At 42.5% G+C, this 27,001-nt stretch overlaps 1 protein-coding gene across 1 annotated transcript in view; it reads right to left on the bottom strand.

Annotated features, from left to right (window-relative positions):
- SAMD7 (sterile alpha motif domain containing 7) overlaps nt 1-26,691 on the bottom strand; it is a 75,025-nt gene extending 48,334 nt beyond the window's left edge. The window contains exons 1-3 of the mRNA XM_069215414.1: nt 26,604-26,691; nt 9,992-10,166; nt 7,214-7,340 (exon numbers count right to left, since the gene is read on the bottom strand). Of these exons, the coding sequence (XP_069071515.1) occupies nt 7,214-7,340; nt 9,992-10,040 (176 nt within the window). The 5' untranslated portion in view covers nt 10,041-10,166; nt 26,604-26,691. The remainder of the gene's footprint in view (nt 1-7,213; nt 7,341-9,991; nt 10,167-26,603) is intronic.
- Between the last annotated feature and the right edge of the window lie 310 nt (nt 26,692-27,001).

A 27,001-nucleotide genomic window follows, 5' to 3' on the forward strand; every position in this document is an offset into this window, starting at 1 on the left:
ATTGCACTATTTTAGTGCACTAGATGTACAAGAATAAAATGTTGCTGTCATTGTACAGAAACAGAATCAAGGGGGACATGCATTTTAGTACAGTTTCTGTGAAGTTACGCGCCTTTCTCTGTTCATCTCTTGTTCACCACTTGTCTTTTCAGGGAATCTAGAAAACTTGGCGCTAAGACACCTCCTCCCTTCCCCTGCCTTGAACTGATTTTGATTGTGGATCAGATACAATAAGGATTCCGATACATAGGAGCAGAATTCCTGATCCTCGGTTTAGGAGCAGTAGGGGCATTTTTATTACTCTATTTAAAACCTATTAAGGATGATTGGACACCTAGACTAGTAGATGAAAATACACACTGGAGTAAGATATGCAACATACATTAACTTCTGGAGCAAAGCCCAAGGTGCCACTTCGGAGTCCCTTAACTACTATCTGTGGCAGGAGCTTGAACGCAAGAAACACGTCCCTGTTCAGAGACTACCTAGATGACTCACTTAGGACGACTGGACTTACTGACCTCTGGAGGACCTCAATTCCACATAGCCCCTTAAAAAAATAGCTGGGAAACCAATCAGGCTTCAATCACTGCTGGAGGACAAAGCAGCCTTCTCACAGAGATCCCGCACAAGGATGACTCTGTATACCTACACGTCTCAGGCACCACAACAATATCTAGGCCAGGGATTCTCGAGGCAAACAAAGGAGCAATTCTTAAAGCATTGCACTAGGGCTTTTACCAAGTGCTCCAAATGCAGCCCCCTGGCTGAGAGACGCATCAAACACTACCTGCCGCTTATGCGGTGTGGGCACAGAAGGTCTTCTACATGTCCTCTGCTCATGCAATCATCTTGTATCAAAAAGAAAAGCATTACTAAAGAACAAATCCAACGGAAGAGGCCTACGGACAAGGAGGCAAGCTGTGCTGGCATGTTTTGCATCTAGGGATCTGCAATTCAACTGCACCCTAGTGAAATGTCTATCGAGGTAACACAAAAGCAGCATTCAATAAAGCAGGATCATCCCCCTCAACTCCTCACACGGTCCCCCAGGTATAAGATCTCTGCCATTGCGACAAATTGGGCCGGTACTGGCGTTTAAATTAACCAACTGGAAGAGAAAATTGCAAGGCTGCGCCAACTGTTTTATGCAATGGTTCCTGGCAACCGCGCAAATAAACAAATAACAATATATTAGGGAAGGGGTGGGACACTGGGAAGATTGGGTAAAGCTACAAGATGACATTTCTCAGCCTAAATACTTGACTTTGGTATCATATGGTATTAAGATATGTTTTAATCACAAATGTAATGAGTATTGTTTAAGGGCGAGTGCAAAGTGCTCAGTTCCGTGTTGTTATCTCTCTTTGGGCTTCAAACCACGCCCATCTCACGTCAGTGTCTTTCATTGGGCTTGCCTTTTAAAATCTGCTTGCTTTCATTAGTGGAAGGCATGCATACGTCATGCCTTTTCCTGTGTTTAGCCCTCCTCAAGTGCAGCGACCAAGTACTGAAAACATACGAGGCTCACTGTTTTCCGTCCGGTTTGTGGACTACTTTTCTCTTGTTTCGCAGCGCGATCTCGCTCGTCAGAAGTAGAGAGCTTTGCATGACATCGACCCTGTTACATACTTAATTGCACTTTTGCCGGTTACATAGATAATTGCACTTTTAACAATAGGTTTCACTATGAGTGAACTGTTTTTTTCCGTTTGTGTGTCTGCTTCGCACTGATGGCGGCCGTCAGGTCGCTTATGTGAAACTTTTACTTTTCAGTTTATATGGCAAGAAAAGTCCAGTTAGTTATGTGAAACTGTTTTATTTCATTTTCAATTTATGTGGCAAGAAAAGTCCAGTTAGGAGTTTACAATGCTAATTGCTCAAACTCAAGCAAACGCGAGACCGTTTGCATTGCAAATGCTTGTTTTAAGAAGCAAACGAATTGTTACGTGGACTGGACGGTTCAATTTAGTTATTACAGTGCTTTTTATATGCATCAGGAAGGAGCACACAAACAAGCAATAGGAGTATATGTAAACCAATAAGACAGCTAAAGATGACCTACTAACGAGATGAATGTATTTTAAAATATTTTCCACACAGTTATGGTTGTAAGTAACTAAACTTTAAACCTTTATATCATGACACAGTGCAGGATTAATTAGCAGCCTTCAACAGAAATTGATTTAATTACCTCAAATGAAAATGTGGGTAAAGTTTCATTCAATTACTTTTAATCCATCGTTGTATCTGTTTTCTATCTTGGCATTTAATTTATTCTGTGCCCCTGGATCGATGCAAACTTGTAGTCCTACTCTTATGTTTGATGTTTGTAAATAGGCCGGTTATTTGGTTTAAAAAATCTGGTCTCCCTGCTCCTTTTTCCAGCTCACCCGGTTAGGTTACACTTACCCCAGCCCGGCGCTTTGATGTCTCAGCATGCTCTCTTTGCTGAGGAGGGGCCATGCAGGGGAAAGTCATCCGTATCCCAAACACAACGAGAAATCACGCCACGGAACTGCCGGTGCTCCAGATAGCAAAAGCAATGAACATCTGTCGCGCGCTGTGCGGGGAAAGATTACTGAAACGTACAGCCGCCTTTACACAAAAAAATATGTACCTTTTATGAATTTGTATGTCACTGTATTGACTTTGTGCTTAAAAACATGCTCGATTTTTTTTAAGGAGCTTCTGCTTTACGTTTATTTCCACCATACAAATATCTCAAATTTGCCCTGTTCGTTGACCATGTGCACATTTGCGAGAACATCCCAAGTGCTGCGTGTAAATCTTAGAATCCCCGGTTTGTTCTGCCTCTTTTCAGTTCCGGTTGTTTTCTGGTGGTCATATGTGAAAGGCATCCGATATATTTCAATCCCCCACACTACGAAGGTGTTTTTTTACCTGAAAAGCATGTGGAGGTTAGGATATTAAATGCATTTTCACCTGTAAATTAGACCGATACCTTTGGGGTACACATTTATTTTAGAAAATGGGGAGGATGTGGCGTAAGGGCCTGGGGAACAAGGTTCGAGTCCCAGCATGGGCTCAACATGATGTGATTCTGGGTAAATCACTTACTATTCGTGCGCCCCCAAAAACATGAGTGGGCGTCGTGTAGTGGAACTGGTGCTCATGTAGAGCGCTCCAGAACCTTCGTATCAAGTTCACTTTATATAAAACGGCAAAAAATATATCAAAGATCCGCCCTTGTGAATATGGTGCCCACCTTACCAAAGAGATTGCCGCAAGTTGCGTCCTGTGTGTCATATGGCGGCGGTAGCTCCACAAAATAGTTATACAATACTGTAACTTCACTAATGTAAATCCTAAAATATATTCATATCTTGTCTAATGCCGCCCTCCTGTGGTCATACTTAAATGCAGCGTTTATACTTTTAATAATTTTGACTTTGTACTTTAATGGTCAGTTCACAGCGACCGATTTTAATGTATTTGTTCTGAGTTTTGTCAAATAAAGTAAAAAGAGTGTAAGAAACCCTAAATAGGTCTTGCAAGCACATCAGCCGCAACCGTGTTTTCAAATTTTAAGTGGACCGGGTCCTTCCGGGTCTCTGACACGGTAGTAATTAAAAACGGACATTGAAACAGGTCCCTCTTGGGCCTTGTATGGATGTCCTTATCTCTCCTGGTAGAAACCACTGACTGATTTGTGAACAGCAGTGCTTTAAATGGGCCGTTAATGTCCGATACTTAGTGCCGGCACTTTTTTATATTGCAAGGGAGAGTACCTGCACTTTTCAAGAAAAACGTAATAATTTTCATTGGAGAGTAGCGGCACTTCTCAAAAACGAGCAGGTACTCTGGTACGGAGTACTTGCACTTCTATTTTCCCATTTCAAGCACTGGTGAACAGCAAACGGAAAAGAAACGCTAAGGAAATCCATGGCATTGATTTAGTTCCGGTTCATATTTTACAGGTTTTACACGTAATCTTGCACTTCTAATAGAGTTATCTATTTATAGGATTTGTGTTTCTGTATTTTATTTCTGTACTAGAATGCTGATGTATAGTGCATGCTTTGAAGGGAGTCACCTCCAGGTGTTTATAACTGAGCACTATTGAGATCTGTGAACTTCAGGCTAAAGAAAGTGCAAGTTTCTGACAGTGCCTGTCAATGGGTCAGAGAGTTGTCCAGAATATATGCTCATCCAATCCTTGGCCTCTGTGCCGAACACACAGAGAAATGGCCAACTATTCCAGTTGCAATTGTGAATCTTTGCAAATGTGTGTGAGGGAGGCACACAGCTGGTAAAGTATTGACAAGGTGAAAGTAAAAATAATACAGTGCCTACAGGTGAGTGGGTGTGTATGGGGACCATGGGGTGGTGAAGAGAAAGAGATGCGACGAAGTGCACTCGAGGGAGTGAAAAGAGGGTGCTGAAGAGGAAAGAGACGCAGTGTAAAATATGTAGACGGACGAAATGTGGAGAGAAAGAGCATCTAACAGAGTGAACATACGGGAATGATTGACACTCTAAAGACAACTGTCTCTTTCACAGGCCTCAGTAATGCTCAAGTACAGTCTCACAATTCCAGAATTATAATGTTTTCAATGTACTTATTTAGAACAAAATCAATGTTGTTACTCATTTATCTTAAACAGCTAATAAGTAGTGTCAAAGCCAATAGTTGTGACTGATTTTCGTTGTATTGCACTTGTTGTGTCACATATGTGGATGCAATAACAGGAACTTACAGAGGTGCCAAAATACATGTCGGGTGGCACACTGGAAATCACAGAAATGTACTTTTCAAGTTTAAATCAAGTCCTTAATTAAGTAGGCCACGCCCCTTTTAGAGATAACCCCGGTTTTTTCATCCCACTTAAAGCCCCGACTTTAGTTAGTAATTATTTACTCGTTTTTAAAGAGTGTTCCACAAAGCAGACTGTCTGTAGGCAACGGGAACCAAACCAAAAGGTAAGAACGCGACGGTAATTGAAGGTAGATGTACATTACAAGAATAGAGAGAGTTGAGCCCGGAAGATCTGTCAGGTACCGAACAGAGAAGCTATGGAGGCTGTTGTTCCAAAGCTTGTACCCATTGAGTTCTGTAGATGTCAGTACACAAGGAGTCCCTGTTCTTTCAAAATGGCACATATAAGCTCTACTTTCCACAGCAAGCGCCCTCCACGGACTGCCAGAAGAAGTGAAGTCAGTTATTCGGACTGGCATGATGATTTGGGTCATTTCATGACATTAAGGGCCGGTCGTGTGGGAGTAGAATTGCTATAGATGTCATTCAGTACTAATACCCTGCTTCCGTGTAGCACTTTTGTAGCACTGATGTGACCTCGCAGCGCTTGCTATTCCCTTGTTGGAACTGTATGCTGGCTGAGGCATGCTATGCATGTTTGCAGACCTCGAAGGAGGTGGTTTGATGGTGTGTGTAAGGGTCCTAGGGGTGCTTGTAGCCATGCAAGGGGACACTGTGCACAAACCTGTGTCTCATCCTGGCACAGGGACCACCTGCATACTTATCATGCAAAGCAACACTTGTGATAAATACATACCACTGGATGATATACAAGGAACAACGCTTACAATTATTACCAGTACTATTGTTGTTGTTGTTATTTAGGACTCAAACAATTACATCATAAGGGCGCTAAGAGTTGTGAATAACCGTGGCTGTGCTTGGGCATTATATATTATTAAATAATAATAATAATAATCACAATAGTAACAATTATTATTAATAATATTTTTTATCACTGCTATTGTTGGTATTTAGGACTCAAATAATTATGTAATGCTTCCCTCTGATAAGGTTGTAAGCTGCTGAGAGCATTAGCACATAATAATAATAATCACAATAGTAACAATTATTACTATTAATATTTTTCCTACTGGTATCTTTGTTATTTAGGACTCAATTAATCCAGTAATGCTTCCCTCTGATAAGGGTGTAAGAGTTGTGAATAACCGTGGCTGCTGAGGGCATTATCACCCCACTTCCTGTAGAACACAAGGCTAGGAGAACTAGTCCTCCCTGTGCAAACAAGCTTGCGGGGTCAGACTGGCCTACAGGGCAATGTGGCAATGCCAGAATAGCAGGCCTGTCAGGTCAGTGTGTGGGCTTTTTGGTTGTTTGTGGGCCTGTCTTATGGTCTGAGCAGCCGGTTTTTACTGTTGATTTCCCTGATATAAAAACAAACAGTGTCTGCAGCAAGCACGAATGCATGCAATCTCCCAAACCTTGCAAAACACTTATATAGCGTGTATGAATAGTTTCAAAACTGCCCCAGTTTTCAGAATGTGAGACAATTTTTTTGCTCTGATTTGTTAATGGGGACCACTCCGTACCTGCCAACATTTTAGAAGAGAAAAGTGGGAGATTTCTAGAAACAAATCGTAAGAATGTTATTTCCCCCATTAACTTCTGTTGGCGCCTGAAGGTTACTGCTATGTGTAGGATTTGCCAGTCTGCTGCTCCAGGATCAGATATTAGACACACAAATGTACGTTTTTTCCTCTTCGCTGTCAGGAGCACGGAGACATCGCTATGGCAGGCTAAGAGAGCGTGATGCAAGTGCTGTGCACTGGCCTGCAGGAGCAGGTTACTGGCAGTGCATACTCCGAGTTACACAAGACCGGGCCCTGTCAGCTCAAGCTCACAGAGGAATTGGGTTTTTACATGCAGGAATTGGGAGGCCGGAGACTAGCCTTGAAATCGGTAGTCTCCCGCCTGAATCGGGAGTGTTGGCATGTATGCCACTCTTATATTGGTGCCTGGGCATATTTGTGTTCCAGTCTGGTCTTATAGACAGCCTACTTGTTACCATTTGTTTCATGTCCCTGTTACCAACTTTAGAAACAAACTGAACAAAGCAAGCAGCTTTTAGAATGAGCTATCCAAAATCACAAAGATGTTGGAAGCAGAATCCTAGCATAAGCTCGGATGATTACCGCCCCACTTCCTGTCTCATGACACCCACTGCGTCATTTGCTCTGCTCAGGAAATAGATTGCCTCCCAGTTATTGCAGCTTCCATTTTGTTTGCCTGCTAGACGGTGCCTTAAGTTGAAAAATTTTCAAATGTCATATGGCTTAAGCGATTTTGACACATATCTCATCATCACACCCTATAAAGAGTTACATTTGAGATTTCACAACACAGACATTAGAGTCAGTTCTACTTTTCAAAAATAATAATGTATTTACTACTTTGAGAATAAAAAAAACGTACCTCTCCACGAAGCGAGCTTCAAAGGGCGAAGGGATGGCGGGCATTCTCTGCGGTCCAGGGCCCAGGACTTGAGGGTTGACGGCCATCATTTGATTTCTCATGATCATCTCTTGACGTTGGCGAATCTCTGAATCAACACAAATGAGGTAAATCTACTAGTTAGCAGCTGCAAACCATTAAAAATAAAACAATGTTTATTATCGTTTTAACTTTAGAGGGACGGGGACATGGGGTTGACAAGCACTTAGGGGAGTGCACAGAGCACTCCCCCTCGGCACTCATGTATGTTTGGCCGGCCGTCTTGGCCGCACAGGGCTCTCTCCAACCCGGCACTCTGTTGCCAGGTTGGAGACAGCAAGCCCAGGGTCCCAGTCTGCCTTGGAGCGCCCAACCAGGGCGCTTCAGCCAATCATAACGCTGCTCTGAGCAGCATCATGATTGGCTGCATGGCAGGCTGGGAGCCTGTGCCTGGAGTGTGACGAGTGCGGCAGTGCGGCGGTACGATTAAGGTAAGTTTAAAAAAAAAAAAAGATTTTGGTTTTATTCCCCCCGTCCCTGCCCCACCACTTTGCCCAGTCGTCAGCCGCGACTGAACCTTGCTTCTTCTAGGCACTACTATTAACACATATATTTGAAGAGGTATTGCTCCATAAAATGTAATGTAAATGCTGCTCTTTCCACCCGCTTAGCCCATTTTTCTCTGTGCGTGACAAACAACACCAACATGGGGCTCATGCTTCAGACTTCACCTTTTAGGACTATTAGCCCATGTTTCCTAACACAATCCCTTTTTGGAAAGTTTATTTTACTCTTTTTTTCTACACTACTGCAGGGAGTCTATAATTTAGTGTAATCTAATGGAATCTAATCTAATAACATATAATATAAATGGTATAAGGTACCTCCTTTATTATAAGGATATTGCAAGTCACAGAGAAGTTCCATGACCGCATAGAGACATGGGGCCAAAACCCCGGTTCCTTTATAAGTTTATAGAATTCAAAGGTTATGGAGGTTCCGGGTACCAACACTTCATGGCCTGTGAAAGAGCCAGAACAAAATTGGCTGAGACATTACAGCCAATGTTTTATTTTCAATTATCTTAATGCAAAATATTGATGATAAGCAGATTGTGGTACCTCCACAAGAAATCACAGGGGTTTGAAATGCACTAAGAAAGAAATCCAAAATGCACCTACAATCCCTTTGTGTACAATTTTTATAGAATGTTTGCAAGCTTATGGAAAGAAAATATTGAAAACCTGATCGAATAATACGCACTTGAAATGTTTCTTGTTTTGCATTGTGGTGCAACTTGATAGGCTTTGTCTCCCTGCTTCAGCACTAAAAGTTTGGGCTCATATTTATACTTTTTTAGCGCCGCATTTGTGTCATTTTTTTACGCAAAAGCGGCGTAAACTTACAAAATACAATTGTATTTTGTAAGTTTGCGCCCCTTTTGCGTCAAGAAGCGGCGCAAATGCAGCGCTAAAAAAAATATAAATATGGGCCTTGATGTTGTAGGTCTTGTGCAGTGTTAACAGTGTTTGTTTTTATGTCAACAAAGAGTGAGGAGCGGAGCCTCTACCATGTAACGCAAGACAGACTGTAATGAAGGTTTTAATTACTTCTCTCACTATACTATGCCATCTCTACAACAAGCTGAGGTGGTGGCCCCACAAACAATGTTTGACCTGCCATTTTGAAATGAGACCCACTGTGTCCATCTTAGTGCTTAATTTGTAAATAAAAAGGTGCCGGTGCTCTAAGCCCTCCTCTTAAACACATGGCTGCTGCATTTAAATGTGCGAGCACGGAATACTGAGGCAGCGTAATCCTGAAGCCACCTTGGGCCTGTTCAATCCATTTAAAGCCACTCCCTGCCCCTTCAGCTCACTCCTGCAACTTTCTGCTTTTGCCCTTTGTGACGCTTTTTCGTTTTTGTCTTCCTCAGTCTTTCCCATATGCTTGTAGCAAATGCTTGAGAAAGAAGAATAAGCCCCGGCCCTCAAAAATAAGTGCCGGTTCACAGCACCGGAAACAACAAGCACAAATTAAGCACTGGTCCATCTATGTGTAAGGAACATTTGTGAGGTAGAGCTTGATTTTATACTTTGGTGGCTGCATCACCAAGCCACTAAGGTGGAAGAAGTCCTTCTTCCTTCTTCTGCCACTGTTGCTTGGCTTCCGTGTTACAGTTTTCACTTTGTCAGTGGGAATTTATCACCAAAAGAGCTTGCGTTATCACAGCAGGAGCACTTTTGACAAAAATGCTCCATGCCAACCTGTCCGCCATATCACAGCAGCGTGGCAGGCCAGTCAACATTTTTATTTTATTTTATTTTTCAAAGACAACCCCAAAAGTGGCGGATTATTTCTGAAAAAAAAAAAAAAACAGTCCCTGATGTGTTGACAGTTTTCTCCCAGCACATGGGGGACACTGGCGTTTTTTCCCCCTGCCAGAATCTACTGTAGTGTGCATTGAGGCCCCCATAGGCAGCATAAAACACCAGCAGAAACCCAGCCCTAAATAGGGGTGGTCTTTCAGTGCCATGGAGCAGGCAGGTCCAACAAACACCTCAAATTTTAAATTTCACGACTTTATAAATTTGGTTGGCTGATAGATTAAAGAAATATTTTAAAATATTTAAATTAAATCAAGTTTTATTTTTTGAGGCAAGGTCCATAAAATCAGTTAACATGAATAAACACACCATCATGCAATACAGTAGAAAAGTTATGACTCTTTAAAACTTTTCTCAAGGTTTATCTGCTTACCTCCAGCTGACATACAGTTTGCTAATCGAAATAAATGTTTTTCTTCCATAGCGCCTTGTTCTCTGGCTACAAAATGTTCTGTAGGGGATCTCGTGAGGTCCTCTTACAAGGAGGGCTTGAAGACAGTTGGCCTTTTCCAATGTGCACAACAGGTAAACATGTTCTCGGAGTCTGTCTGTGGAGGATATCACACTTTATATTTTGGAAATGTTCATTTCCCACAAAAAGTACTAAACTTGTCGCAGCTTTTGTGAAGTGAAATACCATGCAATATTCGGGCAGGACGGCATCATTGATGCAAGTCCCAACTTTCTAATTTGGTTTTAAATATTTCCAATTATTTGTTCCGAGTATGGCCAAAAAGACACAGCCCTAGGCCCTAATTCTGCTTATGTCATAACAATGGTTGGTATTTACCAAATCAGGTAAATACTGGTACTGTGGGATGCGGTAATTGCACGGTGAGGAAAGTACGTCCTGTTACAAACTGTGGCACTGGAAAAGAGTCATAACATGAAGATTCAGCACTTATCTCTCATAAGTTCACATTTTTTGCCTTTTTATTGGGCCTTTTCCCCAAGTAAATTTGACTAGATTTTATTTGTGAAGATCAATCAAGGTCACACAACTCGGAGTTCTGATCCGTTCACATATTCCTGGTTGCACGTGGACGGGTTTTCAACCTTCCAATCATAATCAGAGCCTCAGTAAAGAGTTGGGGTGTACTTCAAGACAAGTCTTGAACCCCATGCAAGTCCTTAGCAATCACAGGTGGGCTAGACACGGCAGGCCTTTTGGGTCAGCTGCCACCTCTTAAGTAACGTTACATGCACCAGGTAAGATTGGGGGAGCTCATGTGCAGGGGGTTGTGTCCCATGGACATAAACTCTGCTAAAAAAAACAATAGGCAGCAATAATGCACATTGAAACATTTTAGTCACACTGAATGGGCCTTATTGCCATGCCTGTAATAGTGAATAGTGGCAGAACAAAAATTTCAATGCAAGATTACATTTTTGTGGGGGCTCAATTTACATAGTCGGTGCAGTGGGGGGCATGCATACAACACTGGCGGTCCCAGCTAATGCCAGATCATCAACTCTTCTGGTGCTTTCCTACTGAGCTCCCTGGTTGCTCAAGAGCATTGTGGTGGCTTGCTGTGTCTGTGTATGCATGAGTTTTAAAGACATGGTGTGGAATGGAAAGGGTGGTTGCTGAGAGAATGTAATGATGCATGAAATGTTGACTGGCAGTAAATTATTAGGATGGAGCCCTGATTGGAACTTTGGTGTTGTAAGTAAGAGCCAAACATGGAATAAAGAAGCTGCCACCTAAGTGGTTTCAGCCTGTGTCAAGACCTTGGCCTTTAACTACAACAACTATGCTCCTTTAACCATAATGTGTAATATCTCGGGCACTTCAATGTTGTGCAGGAACATATATTTTAAGCAGGAACCTTGCCTGTCCTCCTACATGGCAAACTTCTTTGTATGGGGGGTAGAGGGCTCAGTCGTGGAATCTGCAATACCTTAAATGTATGTCTACGATACCTTATACAGTATTTCCCACCCTTCTGTGATAGATAGCCCCTCTGTGTGGGTGTATGGGGAGAACATAATGGTTATCTGATCTGATTTCTGTTTTTGTTATATTCATATGTACAGTGCACAGCTACTCAGGTACAGAGGACCAAGGCCCTAACCAGACAGACAGCTCAAGCTAGTGTTTACAGAAGAAAGGAAACATTGATGTTTAACTTTGTATGTAAAGGGGGAAATCTTGGTGAAACAAATAGACATAGGAGGGAGTTTAAGGCTTTAGCAATGGCACCACCGCTGATGTGTTTGAGGGACTTTGAGGAGGATTCAGAGCATAAAGATCTGAAAAGGGAGGGAATACTGAGTAAGGACCAGGGGAGAGATGTAGTCTAGCTTCTCCAGGTATCCAGATGCTGCATTTAGTACATGGCAACCAAGGTTCAGATCCTGGCCTGAGCCTTAGACTCAACACTGTGTGACTCTGCGGAAATTGCTTAATCTCCTTGTGCCTCAATGTATGCAAAATGTATTTTTGTGATTCCCACTTGGTGTACACGATCCTGTTGAACGTCTCCGGATCCCTTGTGTAATGCACAACACTGCATTGTTTCACAGCTAGGTTTTTACTATATAAATAATAATACATAAACAATCCCTGGATGCAGCTTGGAGCAGCAGAATGGATTACTCAATAGCAAAGGTTTAAATCTTTGTGCAGACAACTTTTCAACACAGACAACAAATGAAGATGTTATAGAGGAGGGTCGGGCTAGAAAATATGTTAGGTGCAAGGACCAGGGGGGCAAAGAGTAGCAGAATTTTGGATATTTTGGAGAAACATCATGAATGAGGGACACCAAAAAAAGGTTGCTTTTGATGTCCAGTTGGGAATAAACCATTGACTGTACTACTGTTTTCCAAAGACTGGAAGATAGCAAAAGAATAGTTTTTCAAAGCACCATCACACTTACAAAGCAGCTTATTTTTATGATCCTTGAATGTTACCTACATTTCTATGGTGGCTCCAAAGAAATGCACAAAAAATATAGGGCCTGATTACAACTTTGGAGGAGGTGTTAATCCGTCCCAAAAGTGACGGTAAAGTGACGGATATACCACCATCCGTATTACGAGTCCATTATATCCTATGGAACTCGTAATACGGCTGGTGGTATATCCGTCACATTTGGGACGGATTAACACCTCCTCCAAAGTTGTAATCAGGCCCATAGTCTACATTTTTTAGACCACCAGACACCAGAGGAACTGCCAAATATCAAGACATTTTTTTTTGTTGTAATTGAGACATATGTCCTGATTTAGAGTTGGGCGGATGGGGTAACTCCGTCACAAATGTGACAGATATCCCATCCGCTGTATTATGATCTCATAGTATCCTTTGGGAATGGTAATATGCAGGCGGGATATCCGTCACGTTTGTTACAGAGTAACGCATCCGCCAAACTCTAAATGAGGCCCATTGTGAGCTGGCATCCATCCAAGTAGCAATGTGTGTCATGCCGTTCTTGAACTGAAGTTGAAGGGAGAGATGCTGTGCCACTCTTTTGAATCAAATTAGGCTAGATGTCATCTGTAAGCACATCAAATCTTAGGGCGTAAACATTTATGAATAAAGCAAGTGCCACCCAAATGCAACTAAATATTGTAGCCCGGAGTCACAAAAATATTGCAGTGATGTTCTTTTGTAGTACTCCTGCATTGCAGAGGTAAGCTGTGTGTAAACCAGGAGCACTGCTAAAATTCAGTATTAAATAAGGAGTAACACAAGAGTAAGTCCCACTGATTCATAGAAAAAAACTTTGTGGATCGGCCCCATAAGTTTGTGCACCGACAACCAAGCATTCCTCAGTTTCTGACGCCAACCTAAGGAACACACTCCATTTAAGTTCGTTGGAGACGTTGATGATTACATAGGTTGACACCCTTTGGTAAGGCTGAGGGTCTAGGTTGAATAGTTAGTAATCTGAAATGAAGGTAACAGTTGAAGGAAAAATGTTTCTAGCAGTATGAGAAGGTGAACCACAGTGCATGAGTTGTCCTAGTACTACAAAGTAGGCAAAACTAATTGAAAACCAGCAAGGTGAACCTAAAGATTTGTGACATGTTGGTCAGCCTGGTCAGTTGTCTGCAGGACACTGGTATCTCCATGACAGTGTCCTCACAGGACCCTACTTGTTTGACATAATGCTGCAGGTCAGTATGCCACATTTCTTCATGCAGCATCACTGAATGCTGTGGATACTCATACTTTTGGACCTGGGTGAGTGTTGGAGTTGCACTGCTTAAGGAAATGAAATTGTCTTACCTGAGCACCGCCCTCCTAATGCCATGTGTGTTATGGGGAGAGTGAGGCCAATGAAGAGGCCGTGCAACTGTACTCCGATACATACGGATACCATTTGTCAACCTTCTGCTGGTCACTTTGGCTTGATGGCTGTCTAGAAAGGATCCCAGGCCTCTTCTCATTCACTCTTCTTATGTCCCTGCTGTTCCATGTTAACCAGCAAACTCCGAGGCCAGTCCGAAGAGAGGATGGGCACGGAGTTTCAGTCACATTTCAAGTACCTCATCTGAGCTCTATGCTCTGCGATGACTGACTTCACCCACCTGCCCATAGGTTCCTGATGCGTCATGCAGTCACGTGACAGCTTGAAATGGTAGGCACAGATCAACTAGTCCTTTGTTAGTTTCACTGCTTACACTGGTAATGCTGCCTGGAACCTCCTTCATCCCTCCATGAAGCCACTCCACAGGATGAAACCAGGGCCTAGATAAGGAGCTTCTGCACACCACCCGCTTCCTGGTTCTTCTTAATCAGGAGTCTGCCAGCCAAAGAGGCTCCATTTTGATGCACATGTGAATGGTGAATGCCTTTCACCTCCAAACCTTTCCTTGAGTTTGTGGTCTCTCCCCTAGACATCTTATTTAGCACACGCAATGGAGGTGCCAGAAATTTTTAAAACACCACTTTGAACCAAAACTCAAATAGCAGTTATTGAGCATTTGAGGGGCGCAACCCATCGGTCATACAGTGAGGAAATTTTGAAATGTCCGTCTGCTCCTCCACACTTCCTTGAGTCTTTTTTCTTTCTTTTCTTCTTTTTCTCCTCTGAATGTTTCTTTTTCCATCTGTCCTCTCTTTTTCCTGCCTTCGACCCTTTCTTTTATCCATCCATCTGCCATTATTCTTCCCTTCGTTCCATCTTCCCATCTGTCTTTTTCATCTACCCATCCTTCCCTCCACTCATCCATACATTCTTCTGCCTTTCCTTTTTCCTGCCCACCCGTTCTCCATTTTCTCCTCAGACTGTCTTTCCTGCCTTCTTTCATTAAATCTGTGAATCTGTCCCCTCTTCATCCATCCATCTCATTGGCTTTCTCTCTCTTGTGCTGTGTCAAGGTCTGAAATTGAAAAACTAGCCTCGGCCACCAGAAATGAGTGTCGCGACCTGTAACCAGCGACACAAGTTAAGCAGTAATTGCAGGGCATGTCCTCGAACCCATGACCTCCAGGTACCATCTCTACCTTAACTCTTAGAGCTCGGGCTATCTCCCCTCTACCACGTTATGACAACTCTACCCGACAGCTCTCCTGGCATCCTTACCCTTAGAGCCAGCATAGATCCTCTGCTCCTCCAACATTGCAGTCTGACTGTCAGTCATTTGGGCATGGCCTCTCTGTTTCTTCCTTCTTACCAATGCATGATGCCTCTTCCATTACTAGAGCTTGTTTCAACTCACTTCATACGCATTATGCAGGATGCTTTCAGTATGTAGCCGTATCAGTAGTAGTATTTGAAGTAGTAGTGGTGGTAGTGGTTGTATCCATAGAAGCAGCAGTAGTAGTGGTGGTGGTAGTAGTAGTATCAGTATTAGTAGTAGTTGTACTAGTAGTATCAGTAGTAGTTACAGTAGTACTCTTAGTGGAACTGGTAGTAGTAGTGGTTGTGGTAGTAGTAGTATCACTAGTAGTAGTGTCAATAGTAGCAGTGGTACTAGTAGTATCAGTAGTAGTATTAGCAGTAGTGGTCTTAGTAGTAGTGGTAGCAGTAGTAAGAGTACTAGAAGCAGTATCAGTATTAGTAGCAGTAGTGGTAGTAGTAGTGGTAGTATATAAGTAGTAGTATCAGTACTAGTATCATTCGAAATAGTGGCAGTAGCAGTTTTAGTTGTAGTATCAGTAGTAATACAAGTAGCAGTAGTATTGTAGTAGTAGTAGTATAAGTAGAATTAGTGGTAGTATTAGTAGTGGTAGTAGTAGTGGTACTAGTGGTAGTAGTAGTATCGGTAGTATTACTAGTAGTACTATCAGTAATAGTAGTAGTAATGGGTGGGATAAGTTGTAACAGTAGTAGTATCAATAGTTGTATCAATAATAGTAGTAATATCGATAGTAGTAGTGTCAATTAATAGTAGTAACATTATGAGTAGTAGCAATATCAGTAGTAGTGGTGGATGTATTAGTATCAGTAGTAGCTGTAGTAGTAGTACCAACTGTAGTGGTATCAGTAGAAGTAGCAGTAGCAGTAGTAGTATTGTTATTATTTCCAACCGTTTCCCCTTTGGCATGAGCGGCCACAGTTTTAAAGCCCCCTGGTACCTATTCGCATTTGAGACCCCCGAGTATGTAGAGGACTTTGCAGTCAGCAGATACTCTGAGCTTGCCCTTTAAGCTCATCCATCCATTCATAGTAAAGCAGCGGGTGCTTGCCCAGTGTGCCATTGTCTATTAGCTCCCTGAAGCCAATGGGGCATGATGCCAGGGCCCTGCTGCCACCCCTGAGAGCAGCATTGATGGGCACAAGCAGTCAGTTCCCATACCTGCTTCACAGTGCCCGCAGATGCCAATGCTCAGCTCTGCATCTCCATCTCAAAGTGAAGGGAGTGAATATAACTCTGCGTCCACCGCAGACATGTCTGCCCCCTGCCTGCTCTGCGCCAGGTCGGAATGGGAGGTGCACATTCCACAGCACCTGTGTCTGAACGGGGTGTTTATGGCAGCATCTGAGCATGTTTCTATGGTGACGCTCTGGGACTATTGTGTGAATATGCGACTGAACTCTAACCCACAGTTCCAAGTTACTAAAGTGAACAGAGGGCTCTGGTAGTGCTGCGGGAACCTCTTTTATTAGAATAAGATTGTTGGGGGACCCCCGGACTTTAAACACCCCCTTAAACTATTGGGCCGATTCTTTACCTTTGGCTCTTGGGGAGTTTTCCAAGTCTGTCTTTGGTTCTCAATAGAGGTCTGGAAATAGTGTGCATGCCGTTCTCCTGCTGTGAGTTCACAACGTCTTAACAAAGCGTTCTCCGCCCTCTTTCCATCCATCCTCTAATATTTGCTACGTTTTCTGTACACACACTTGAGAGTGAGCCCACCAAACCGCAGACATGCCTCTTTGTGCCTCCTGTGCATTCTCACCTCAGTTATTGTTGGTTAAACATTGAACGCGGAGCACTTTGACCTTTGACCTTCCCCCTCCCTTTCGTCGCCATTTTAAATATCTTAAGGCAATAACCCTTATTTATGAAAAAAGTAACAAATCCAGAGTGATCCGTAAATTAAGCATTCCCTGTTTACACCGAACGGGGACACCTGCATGTAAATGCTTAATTGGAACTATCATATATTAATAAAAGCGTGATTTTAATTGAGAGCTTCATGTCGCAACTTGTTGTTTCTTTGTGATGCAAATGACAGGTGGTACTGTTACCCACTTTAATTGCATTCAGTCCACAGTACATGGTCCTAATGTTGCTGTGGGTCAAAATAGAAGGTTGTATTTGTTATAACTCAACTCAATGATACTCAAAGAAAATCTCTGTTGTTAATCTGCTGTTTTCACGTTTCTGTTTGAGCTCACTTTGCCCGTTCTCGACAAATTGAAGCCTACACTCATTTCCGCTGAAATCGGACTTGCATGATATGTGGTAGAACAACACCTTCGGGTTTTTCCAGGGGCACATTTCACCAGCGAAAAATATATCTTAGTAAAACTGACCAGAATGTGGGCAAAACGTGCTGATTTTACGTCCCGAACATCAATTTTGTATGTGTGATCCCCCCTGCTGTATGTGTAAACGTACAACAATGTGGTGATATTCACCTGTTAGTTACAGTACCACACAGTATCAGTTATTAAAATGCGTTATTACCATTTCACTTTTTCAAAGACCTCATAATGAGAACATTACACTCAAATCATTCTTCCAAAACAATTGTCCTTGGGAATTTACCAAGACGGGGTAAATAGCTGGTCTATAAAGAAATACCAGTAGGACCTCCCATCTTTTTTTTTAACCTGCACCAAATGTTTAGAGGTCTCATTTCAAGAGCTTGCACGTCAACCCTGAGATGCTCACACTGACAGCTCGGACTGGGGGTCATCTCCTCCTACCTGGGACCTTCTTGATCCCGCCACTCAAATCCTGGCTGTAGAGCACATTAGAAGGGATGAAGTGGAGCTAATCTTTGAATTTAGAGTCTTACCCTCAGCAAACCTGCCTTTCCAGCCACCAGTCTGGGCACCCATCTCTAATTTAGCCTCTAAGCATGCTAGAAAAAGCGCGACAGATGCTGCATTAGCCAAAACAAGTTTCTACTTTGCACAGCAAATTAGGTTGTGGAATTAGGTAGGTAGGTATCTTTTAGGATTCACCAGAAAATGTTAGATATCAAACAGTTACCCCAGTAAGTAGATCAGATCCCAGATTAATATTGTTATTATGATCTTAGACAAATGTTTAATATACAGGGAGTGCAGAATTATTAGGCAAATGAGTATTTTGACCACATCATCCTCTTTATGCATGTTGTCTTACTCCAAGCTGTATAGGCTCGAAAGCCTACTACCAATTAAGCATATTAGGTGATGTGCATCTCTGTAATGAGAAGGGGTGTGGTCTAATGACATCAACACCCTATATCAGGTGTGCATAATTATTAGGCAACTTCCTTTCCTTTGGCAAAATGGGTCAAAAGAAGGACTTGACAGGCTCAGAAAAGTCAAAAATAGTGAGATATCTTGCAGAGGGATGCAGCACTCTTAAAATTGCAAAGCTTCTGAAGCGTGATCATCGAACAATCAAGCGCTTCATTCAAAATAGTCAACAGGGTCGCAAGAAGCGTGTGGAAAAACCAAGGCGCAAAATAACTGCCCATGAACTGAGAAAAGTCAAGCGTGCAGCTGCCACGATGCCACTTGCCACCAGTTTGGCCATATTTCAGAGCTGCAACATCACTGGAGTGCCCAAAATCACAAGGTGTGCAATACTCAGAGACATGGCCAAGGTAAGAAAGGCTGAAAGACGACCACCACTGAACAAGACACACAAGCTGAAACGTCAAGACTGGGCCAAGAAATATCTCAAGACTGATTTTTCTTAGGTTTTATGGACTGATGAAATGAGAGTGAGTCTTGATGGGCCAGATGGATGGGCCCGTGGCTGGATTGGTAAAGGGCAGAGAGCTCCAGTCCGACTCAGACGCCAGCAAGGTGGAGGTGGAGTACTGGTTTGGGCTGGTATCATCAAAGATGAGCTTGTGGGGCCTTTTCGGGTTGAGGATGGAGTCAAGCTCAACTCCCAGTCCTACTGCCAGTTCCTGGAAGACACCTTCTTCAAGCAGTGGTACAGGAAGAAGTCTGCATCCTTCAAGAAAAACATGATTTTCATGCAGGACAATGCTCCATCACACGCGTCCAAGTACTCCACAGCGTGGCTGGCAAGAAAGGGTATACAAGAATGAAATCTAATGACATAGCCTCCTTGTTCACCTGATCTGAACCCCATTGAGAACCTGTGGTCCATCATCAAATGTGAGATTTACAAGGAGGGAAAACAGTACACCTCTCTGAACAGTGTCTGGGAGGCTGTGGTTGCTGCTGCACGCAATGTTGATGGTGAACAGATCAAAACACTGACAGAATCCATGGATGGCAGGCTTTTGAGTGTCCTTGCAAAGAAAGGTGGCTATATTGGTCACTGATTTCTTTTTGTTTTGTTTTTGAATGTCAGAAATGTATATTTGTGAATGTTGAGATGTTATATTGGTTTCACTGGTAATAATAAATAATTGAAATGGGTATATATTTGTTTTTTGTTAAGTTGCCTAATAATTATGCACAGTAATAGTCACCTGCACACACAGATATCCCCCTAACATAGCTAAAACTAAAAACAAACTAAAAACTACTTCCAAAAATATTCAGCTTTCATATTAATGTGTTTTTTGGGTTCATTGAGAACATGGTTGTTGTTCAATAATAAAATTAATCCTCAAAAATACAACTTGCCTAATAATTCTGCACTCCCTGTATTTCTATTTTTAATGGACGTGTACTTTCTTCACATTGACTTTCCAGGTACGCCTTATGCCAGCTTTTGATTTGCTCCCTTTGTAACCAACACCTTCAACATATCTTTGCATTACAGACATGTCAGTTTCATATACACACACACACATATATATATATCTGCCACATGGAGATGATTCACAAAGCCATTCCGCATGCAAATATGACTTGTTTGTGCATATGACTTGATTTGCTTTTGCGTGAAATATTGTGCCAGGATGATGTAATATTTCACAGAGGTAAATCCCACTCAAGGTGTGGGGAGTGGTAGTTCCTGAGGAGAGATTTCCTAGTAAGTTTAGGAACACCCATTCAGACTCCAGAGTTTGGGGTTATTCTCAAACCCCTTTCCAACCCTTCCCACCCTGGATGTGGTTACAGATTTCGAAAGGCAGGAGTAAACCCATTTTCAGAGTAGGAGGTAACACTACCAAAATTGGCTGGGGTCTGGGGAAAGGAGTCTCTCCAGGAGGAAAAATAATTTCTCCATAGACAAAAACATGATGCAGTTCTACAAAGGTGAGATCATTTCATCAGGGGTAACTGTGTAACCTGTATACCATACTAGAATGGCTAAATGTTGCCAATAGGACCTCAAAACAGTTTTCCAGAGGTATGCCAGGAAACTGTGACTGTCTGAGCTTCGCAAGCGCACTTATGAAAACTCTCTTAATGGTTGAAAATTGTAAATTTGCACCCCTGTGTGATAAGTAAACCTGAAGTTGCAGATTTATTACTTTTTTTTACAATCTGGCACATAGTGTCTCCCAGAACAACTCGACACAAAGGGGAGGAACTGCTCTTATCAACAAAGAAGCAGAATGTTGGATGAAACAAAGATGGGAATCCTATAGATTGTTGTGTGTTGCCCTCACACATTCCAAAGGGATGTCATGCTTCATTGTTGGGCATACTCCTCCAGCGCTGCAATGTCCTACAGGCCCCTCGAAGGGTCACTTTGGCGGAGATCTTTTTTCAAAATGCTGTATGATGAGAACAGTAAGCATGAGGGTGTTCTAAGTGAATGGGGTGGAGTGACAGTGTATGTACAAGTGAGAGAGAAATATAAAACCGTCTAAGAGATGCCAAATAAGTCTTTCAATGTCATGGCTCTCTTGACAGGATTAAAAACCATACAAAGGGTCAGGGATGCTATGGGACTGTGATGTACCCAAGTAGCCTAAAAGTGTAAATGAAATCAGGTCAACATGTGTGCTGTGGTGGTTGGATTAAGGTATAGTAATGAAAATTCTTATACGTTAAAAAAAAACACAGAAATTCACAGGGAAAAAAAAAGGTTACTGGGACGTTAAAGTTAGGAAATAGAATTTAAAAAAACAATAGAAATTCTCTTTAAAAACCAAAGGTTACAGGGATGTTATAGTTATGCTCACATTTTAAATGTACAAAACCATCGAAATTAACTAATTATTATAGTTAGAGTTACCTCAAGTAACTATATATATATGATAAATGATAAATATGAGTTATAGTCACCTTAGGGCACAAGTTTTAGTTACTTGATGTAACTCTAATTATAACTGGTGAATTTCTGTATTTACGTATGTTTAAAATCTGAGCCTAACTACAACGTCGCTGTGATCTTTGGGTTTTGAAATATATAGTTGTGTAGGGAGTGACCATGACTCACAAGAGGTTAATTCCTTTCCCTTCCTCAATCATAGTAGTCAGTAGCATATTTTACTGTGCTCGTCTGCATATATGGTTTGTAGCATAGTATTTTTTCAGGTGTGCTTGTTTCAACAAAATGTATTTAATCAAAACCAGGATGCAATGGTTTATATTTGCGCAGTATGGTAAAATCGCGTTGAAGAGAAGCCCTGACTATTAGGAAACTTAATATAGTCCTTGAAGCAGTAAAGAGTGCTTTCTCATGTTAATTTTGATGTACTGAGGAAAAAAACCTGAAATGTGATCTGTACCCATCTACAGTGAATTTGCTATTCCCTGTGCAGATGCAAACTTGCGCCTGCACGGGGAAGAGCGCATTAGTGAAAGGTGGACTGGCTGTTGGAAGCTACTGGTCCACCTTTCACTGTGCATGATGCAGCCCGGCCTGAGTTTGAAAGAAGGCCGAAGTCGCTATAGAGAGCGGTGCATCAAGTAACTACACTCATCCTCAGGAGCATGTCTCATGGGACCCTAGGATGCCCTTTCAAGGAGCCACCACTGTGTGGGCCTCCTGACAGTCTCTTTCCCTCTTTGTTAATATTTATTCAATAATCCTTTTCTCCATCCTTTGTTTTTTTCTTTCCTTCCTTTACCATCCATCCATTCAGCCACACATCCCTCTTACATTCCTTCCTTTTCGTCCATTGCTCTATATTTCCCATCCATTTGTTCATCCTTCTCTACATTCATCTTTTCTCTATTAATCCACTATTTGTGGATTAAAGGATAAAGGGGGTTTAGATGACTTCTCATCACCCAAAACCCATCCATCCATCTCTGCATCCATCCATCCCTTTCTTCATCTCTCTCTTTATCTTCACCGCTCTGTCCTTCACAGCAAAAAGCCGTTTTATGAGCTTCTTGGAGAATAGAAACTAAGATCAAAGTAAAAGGAGCCATAAATAACAACTTAAGGGCCTGATTTACACTTTTTGACGCAAACCTGCATTAGCGCAGGTTTGCGTCAAAAAGCATCCAGCTGGCTAGCGCCATTCCTGGACGCCAGCCCGGCGTCACATTTAAGCTATGACGCTAGCCGGCGGTAAGGCCCAGTTAGTGTCATAAATATTGACGCTAACTGGGTGAGGGAGGCGTAGGGGAAACTGGAGGTTGTGTGTGAAAGAACGGCGCTAGTCAGGTTAGAGTAAAAAAAAAAAACTCTAACCTGATTAGCGTCATTATTTCCACACACGAACCACCATGGACATCACTCCTATCTAAGTAAAGACAGGAGTCATGCCCCCCAGCCCAATGGCCATGCCCAGGGGACTTATGTTCCCTGGGCATGGCCATTGGACACAGTGCCATGTAGGGGGGGCAAGTTAGACCCCCAAGGCACTTTGCAAAAAAAAAAAAAAAACTTACCTGGATTTATCTGGGATGACTCCCCCCATCCCTAGGTGTCCTCCAGGTGTGGGTGCGGGTGGGTGGGAATGTCCCTGTGGGCAGGGAAGGGCACCTGTGGGCTGTTTCCATTGTCTCTGGCCATGGAAAAAGGCCCACAGGTCCCCTAATGCCTGTCCTGACCCAGGCGTTAAATAATGGTGCTAAGCAGGCTTAGTGCCATTATTTATGTCCCTCCTCCTCCCGTGCATGATTTTTGCACGGGAGGATAAATAAGGCGATAGGGCCTCTGAGTCATTTTTTGCCCGGGAGCGCCTACCTTGCATTTCATTGACGCAAGGTAGTTTTCCTCAGGCACAAAATGACTTTAACTCAAATATTTTGGGGCTAGACATGTCTAGCGTCAAAATATAAATATGGAGTAACGTTTGCGCCAGATTTGCATAAAAAACAATTATGCAAATCTGGCGCAAACAGAGTATAAATATGCCCCTAAATGTTTTTTGTTACACAGAATTGCCCACTCCGCCCCCCCGAACTGCTACAGTGGGGGGTTAGTGACGCCCCTACACAAGACATATCCTTTCTGCACTTAACCTTCACTTCTAACATGGAGTAAAAACAATGGAACCGATTCAGGTAGGCCTTTGTAAGTAGGCAAAGTTGTACTCCTTTAGTACCCCTTCATATCAGATCGAACTATTTTCTACCTGAATATCACAGCCTGGTCATTTGAAGCAACAGCATCTGTTCCAGTTAAAAAATCCTCAAAATCAAGCCAATTTTCTTTTTCAAATATGTCATACTCAAAGCTTTGGGGCCTTAATTAGAAAAGGGCGTTAGCAGGTCGTCTGCCCAGAAATGGCAGAAGTCTTGCTTACTTTTCTGAGTGTTCCGCTGTGCTATAAGGAGGGTGGCAGACGACTGACTATCCGGATTAAAGAGCATCCATTGGCTTTGCACTCAGGTGCATCATGCAGTAAGGTTGATGCCCACAAAAGTTAAGGTGAGAAAAATCAAGGTGCAGAGAACTCCATAGTTTGCAAGAATCTTGACACCTGGAAAGAACACTACTGGGTGCATTCCAGTCTTCCTCAGAAATGGCTTCCTAAGAATGGGCGAGGGAAATCCCGGCTTGTTAGGGACACTGGACAGGAGTGTACTTGCAATGTAGTCACAGAATAGGGGACATTGCCAGGCCCCACAATTGTTGAAGTTAATTTTACCTTTCCAGATGCACCCACTTCATGGACTTTTTCTCCTAACATATCCACACTGGTTGCCCTCTCATTGGTGGAGAGGCTTCCTGGTGCCATCTCAGCAGGCCTCCCTCCATCAGTGTGGTGGGATGAAACTTTTGTTACACCGGGGAATGAAAATATGCAATTTCAAAGGTAGATTTAGTCATCTAAAAGATTGATTGTATTTATGTTAAAGAGCGCATGGTTTTGAGGCAAACTATTTTGCCTGACAGATACATAATTCTCTGTAGCGCCAAGCGTATTGTTTTATTTCCAAAGATTGTTTTATCACATACATCAATGTCCTCAAAGCTGGACATCACTATGTTTACTGAAAGTTGCCTGAATTTGATGTGACACTGAAGAAGATTGGTCTGTAACCTCTGCAAGCTCAACCATGTCAATTCTGCCGGGAAATCCCTATGCTGGATTTAAGTGGAACAGAAAGTCTAAATCAGATATCTGCCTCTGTTGCACAGTGTCTTCTATGACCTCGATAAAATTGAAGCGGCCACGTTGTTATAGCCTCATCGACCAGCTCGTGCTCTGCTTGCCACGCGGAGTCTGCTCCTTGCTGTCCCAGGATCTAAAAATCTCCTAAGGCTGGCAGATCTTTGAACTTGGCTCCCACATTATGGATTATCCTGCCATTATTATTAACTCATTTTCTTCACCATGCCCTGAAACTTTACAAATTTGGGTTACGTTGATCAGTCGGACACTCCAACTTAACACATATTTTTTGGCGTTCATTGAACCGTTATTACCGCCAAACTTTTCAGGTGGTAACTACATATGCAACATCTGCAATGAAAGGCAGTATTCACCACTAACTAAAAAGCTATGTAAATGGAACAAATACTTAGCCCTGACACCCCTCATTTCTACAATTTCCACACATGTATATGAGTACGATAGAGGCAAAACAAACATTTCCTTATTTGAGACTGTAATCTCAGGATGCTGAAGTGGGTTTACTTTTCTTGACAAAATAGGTCAGAACGAGGACACTAAAACTTGTCTTGATTTTTTCCCCAAAATTCTCCAAATATGTTTGCTCCCTGAAATGTCAGCCTATTTCATATTGACATGTCTTTCACTCCTGTCTATCTTTGGGCCAAGAGGGTTGTTGATATTCTGCAAACCTTCTCCAAACCATCACATAAAAAAATAGACAAATGTGACAATCAGGGCTAATGGTTTGGAATGAAATTTTACACAAAGTCAAAGGATATTTTTGCACCTATCAAATGAGCTCAAAAGGCCTGAGCTGGTTAAACAACACAAGCAGGTTAGAACTCTGTTACCTTATATTAACTTTAGTAACCTATCACTTTGGTTAGTGTTTAACCAGCAAACTAGACATTAAGATGTTAGAAATTATTGAAACCTGTACCAAACTGAAGAAATAGAGAGATTCAATTCCAGAAAATAAGGAAATGTTTGCATATTTTCTGCTTGGTGTCTCTTTTGAATTCCGAGATGCTTTTTTCATACTTCTCTTAATAGTACACCAGGGGCAGTAGTGAAAACGAAGGGACATATTTACAAGAATCCGATGCGTTGGCATCAATGTATCAGATTTCTTGCGCCTGCCGTGAATGCCCTAATGATGCCATGGATGTTCTGATACATCTGTTGCCGTTAAAATGATGCATTGCTGAAGTTGCATCATAAAACTGACGCAACTCCGGCAATGGGTCGGAACACTGAGACAAGACCCGTGTTAAAAAACTGCATCAATCCTTACGCCTGGTTTGAGGGGGCATAAGGATTTTGACGCAGTCAAGTAATTGAATGACAAAGTGAAAAGTTGTAAATTTCACTGCGTAAATTCTGTGTGCTTTTTAACATGGGAACGCCTACCCTGCATACATTATATCTGGCGCAGGTATACTGTGACGCTGGCCTCTACAAACTGACGCATAGGGCCCAATGCGTCAGTTTGTAAATATGGGGGAAGGGTGGAGCACGGCTTGCGCCACCACTGCGTCAAAAAAAAGTGTTGCATTGGTGCCGCAAGCTCCTTGTAAATATGCCCCTAAAGGTCAAAGGGAGCGTGTCACAGCACTAGGCTACAAATTGTACAGGTCTATAATACATGCAGTGCAAACAGGAGAATACGTATGAACTATTTAATACAAAGAAAGGAAACACACTCAATCTACCCTATAGTATAATTCAATCAGGTTTAAAGAATGAAGGACAAACATACGAATATGATCAGCCCGAAAATCATTATATGCAAATTAGCCTTATACATATTCATTGTGAATCTCATGAATACCAAACAAGGATTTTACCATCAGTTACATCGACAAGCCGTGCCCTAATGCAACCCGGAAATAAAATGGCAATGAATAGTCCCAGATTTGTTACATTTCTGCTATTTTTGGGACGTAGTTTTCCAAATGGTACTTACTGTAGTGTCGACGCGGTCTAGCCGCTGTGGTGCACCGGAAGAAGTGAGCGCCGAACTCCCTCAGTCCTCCCTCACAGCTGAAATCCCTTGGATCAGGTGGTTGGCGTTTTAGATCGGATTAGGTCGTGGGGTTAAGAGATTACCTCACACACAGGGATTACTATGCGGAACTGTAACTAACATTGACTTTTCTCAACATACAATACCCTTTAAGACCCAGTGAGCAGACCCTCTCACAGGAGCACCTAGCAGGGGCGCTGGCCTTGCTGGAGAGAGTAGGCCTCTGTCTATGTCCCGACACCCTCAAAAGTCAGAAACGGGGGTTTAGGAGGCCCATGCTCAATTGCCCTCTACCGTGCTTAATTCGTGGCGGCGGTGGCCGGTGGGGCCCACGTGCA

Source organism: Pleurodeles waltl, chromosome 11, assembly GCF_031143425.1.
Source record: "Pleurodeles waltl isolate 20211129_DDA chromosome 11, aPleWal1.hap1.20221129, whole genome shotgun sequence".
NCBI classification, from domain to species: Eukaryota; Metazoa; Chordata; class Amphibia; order Caudata; family Salamandridae; genus Pleurodeles; species Pleurodeles waltl.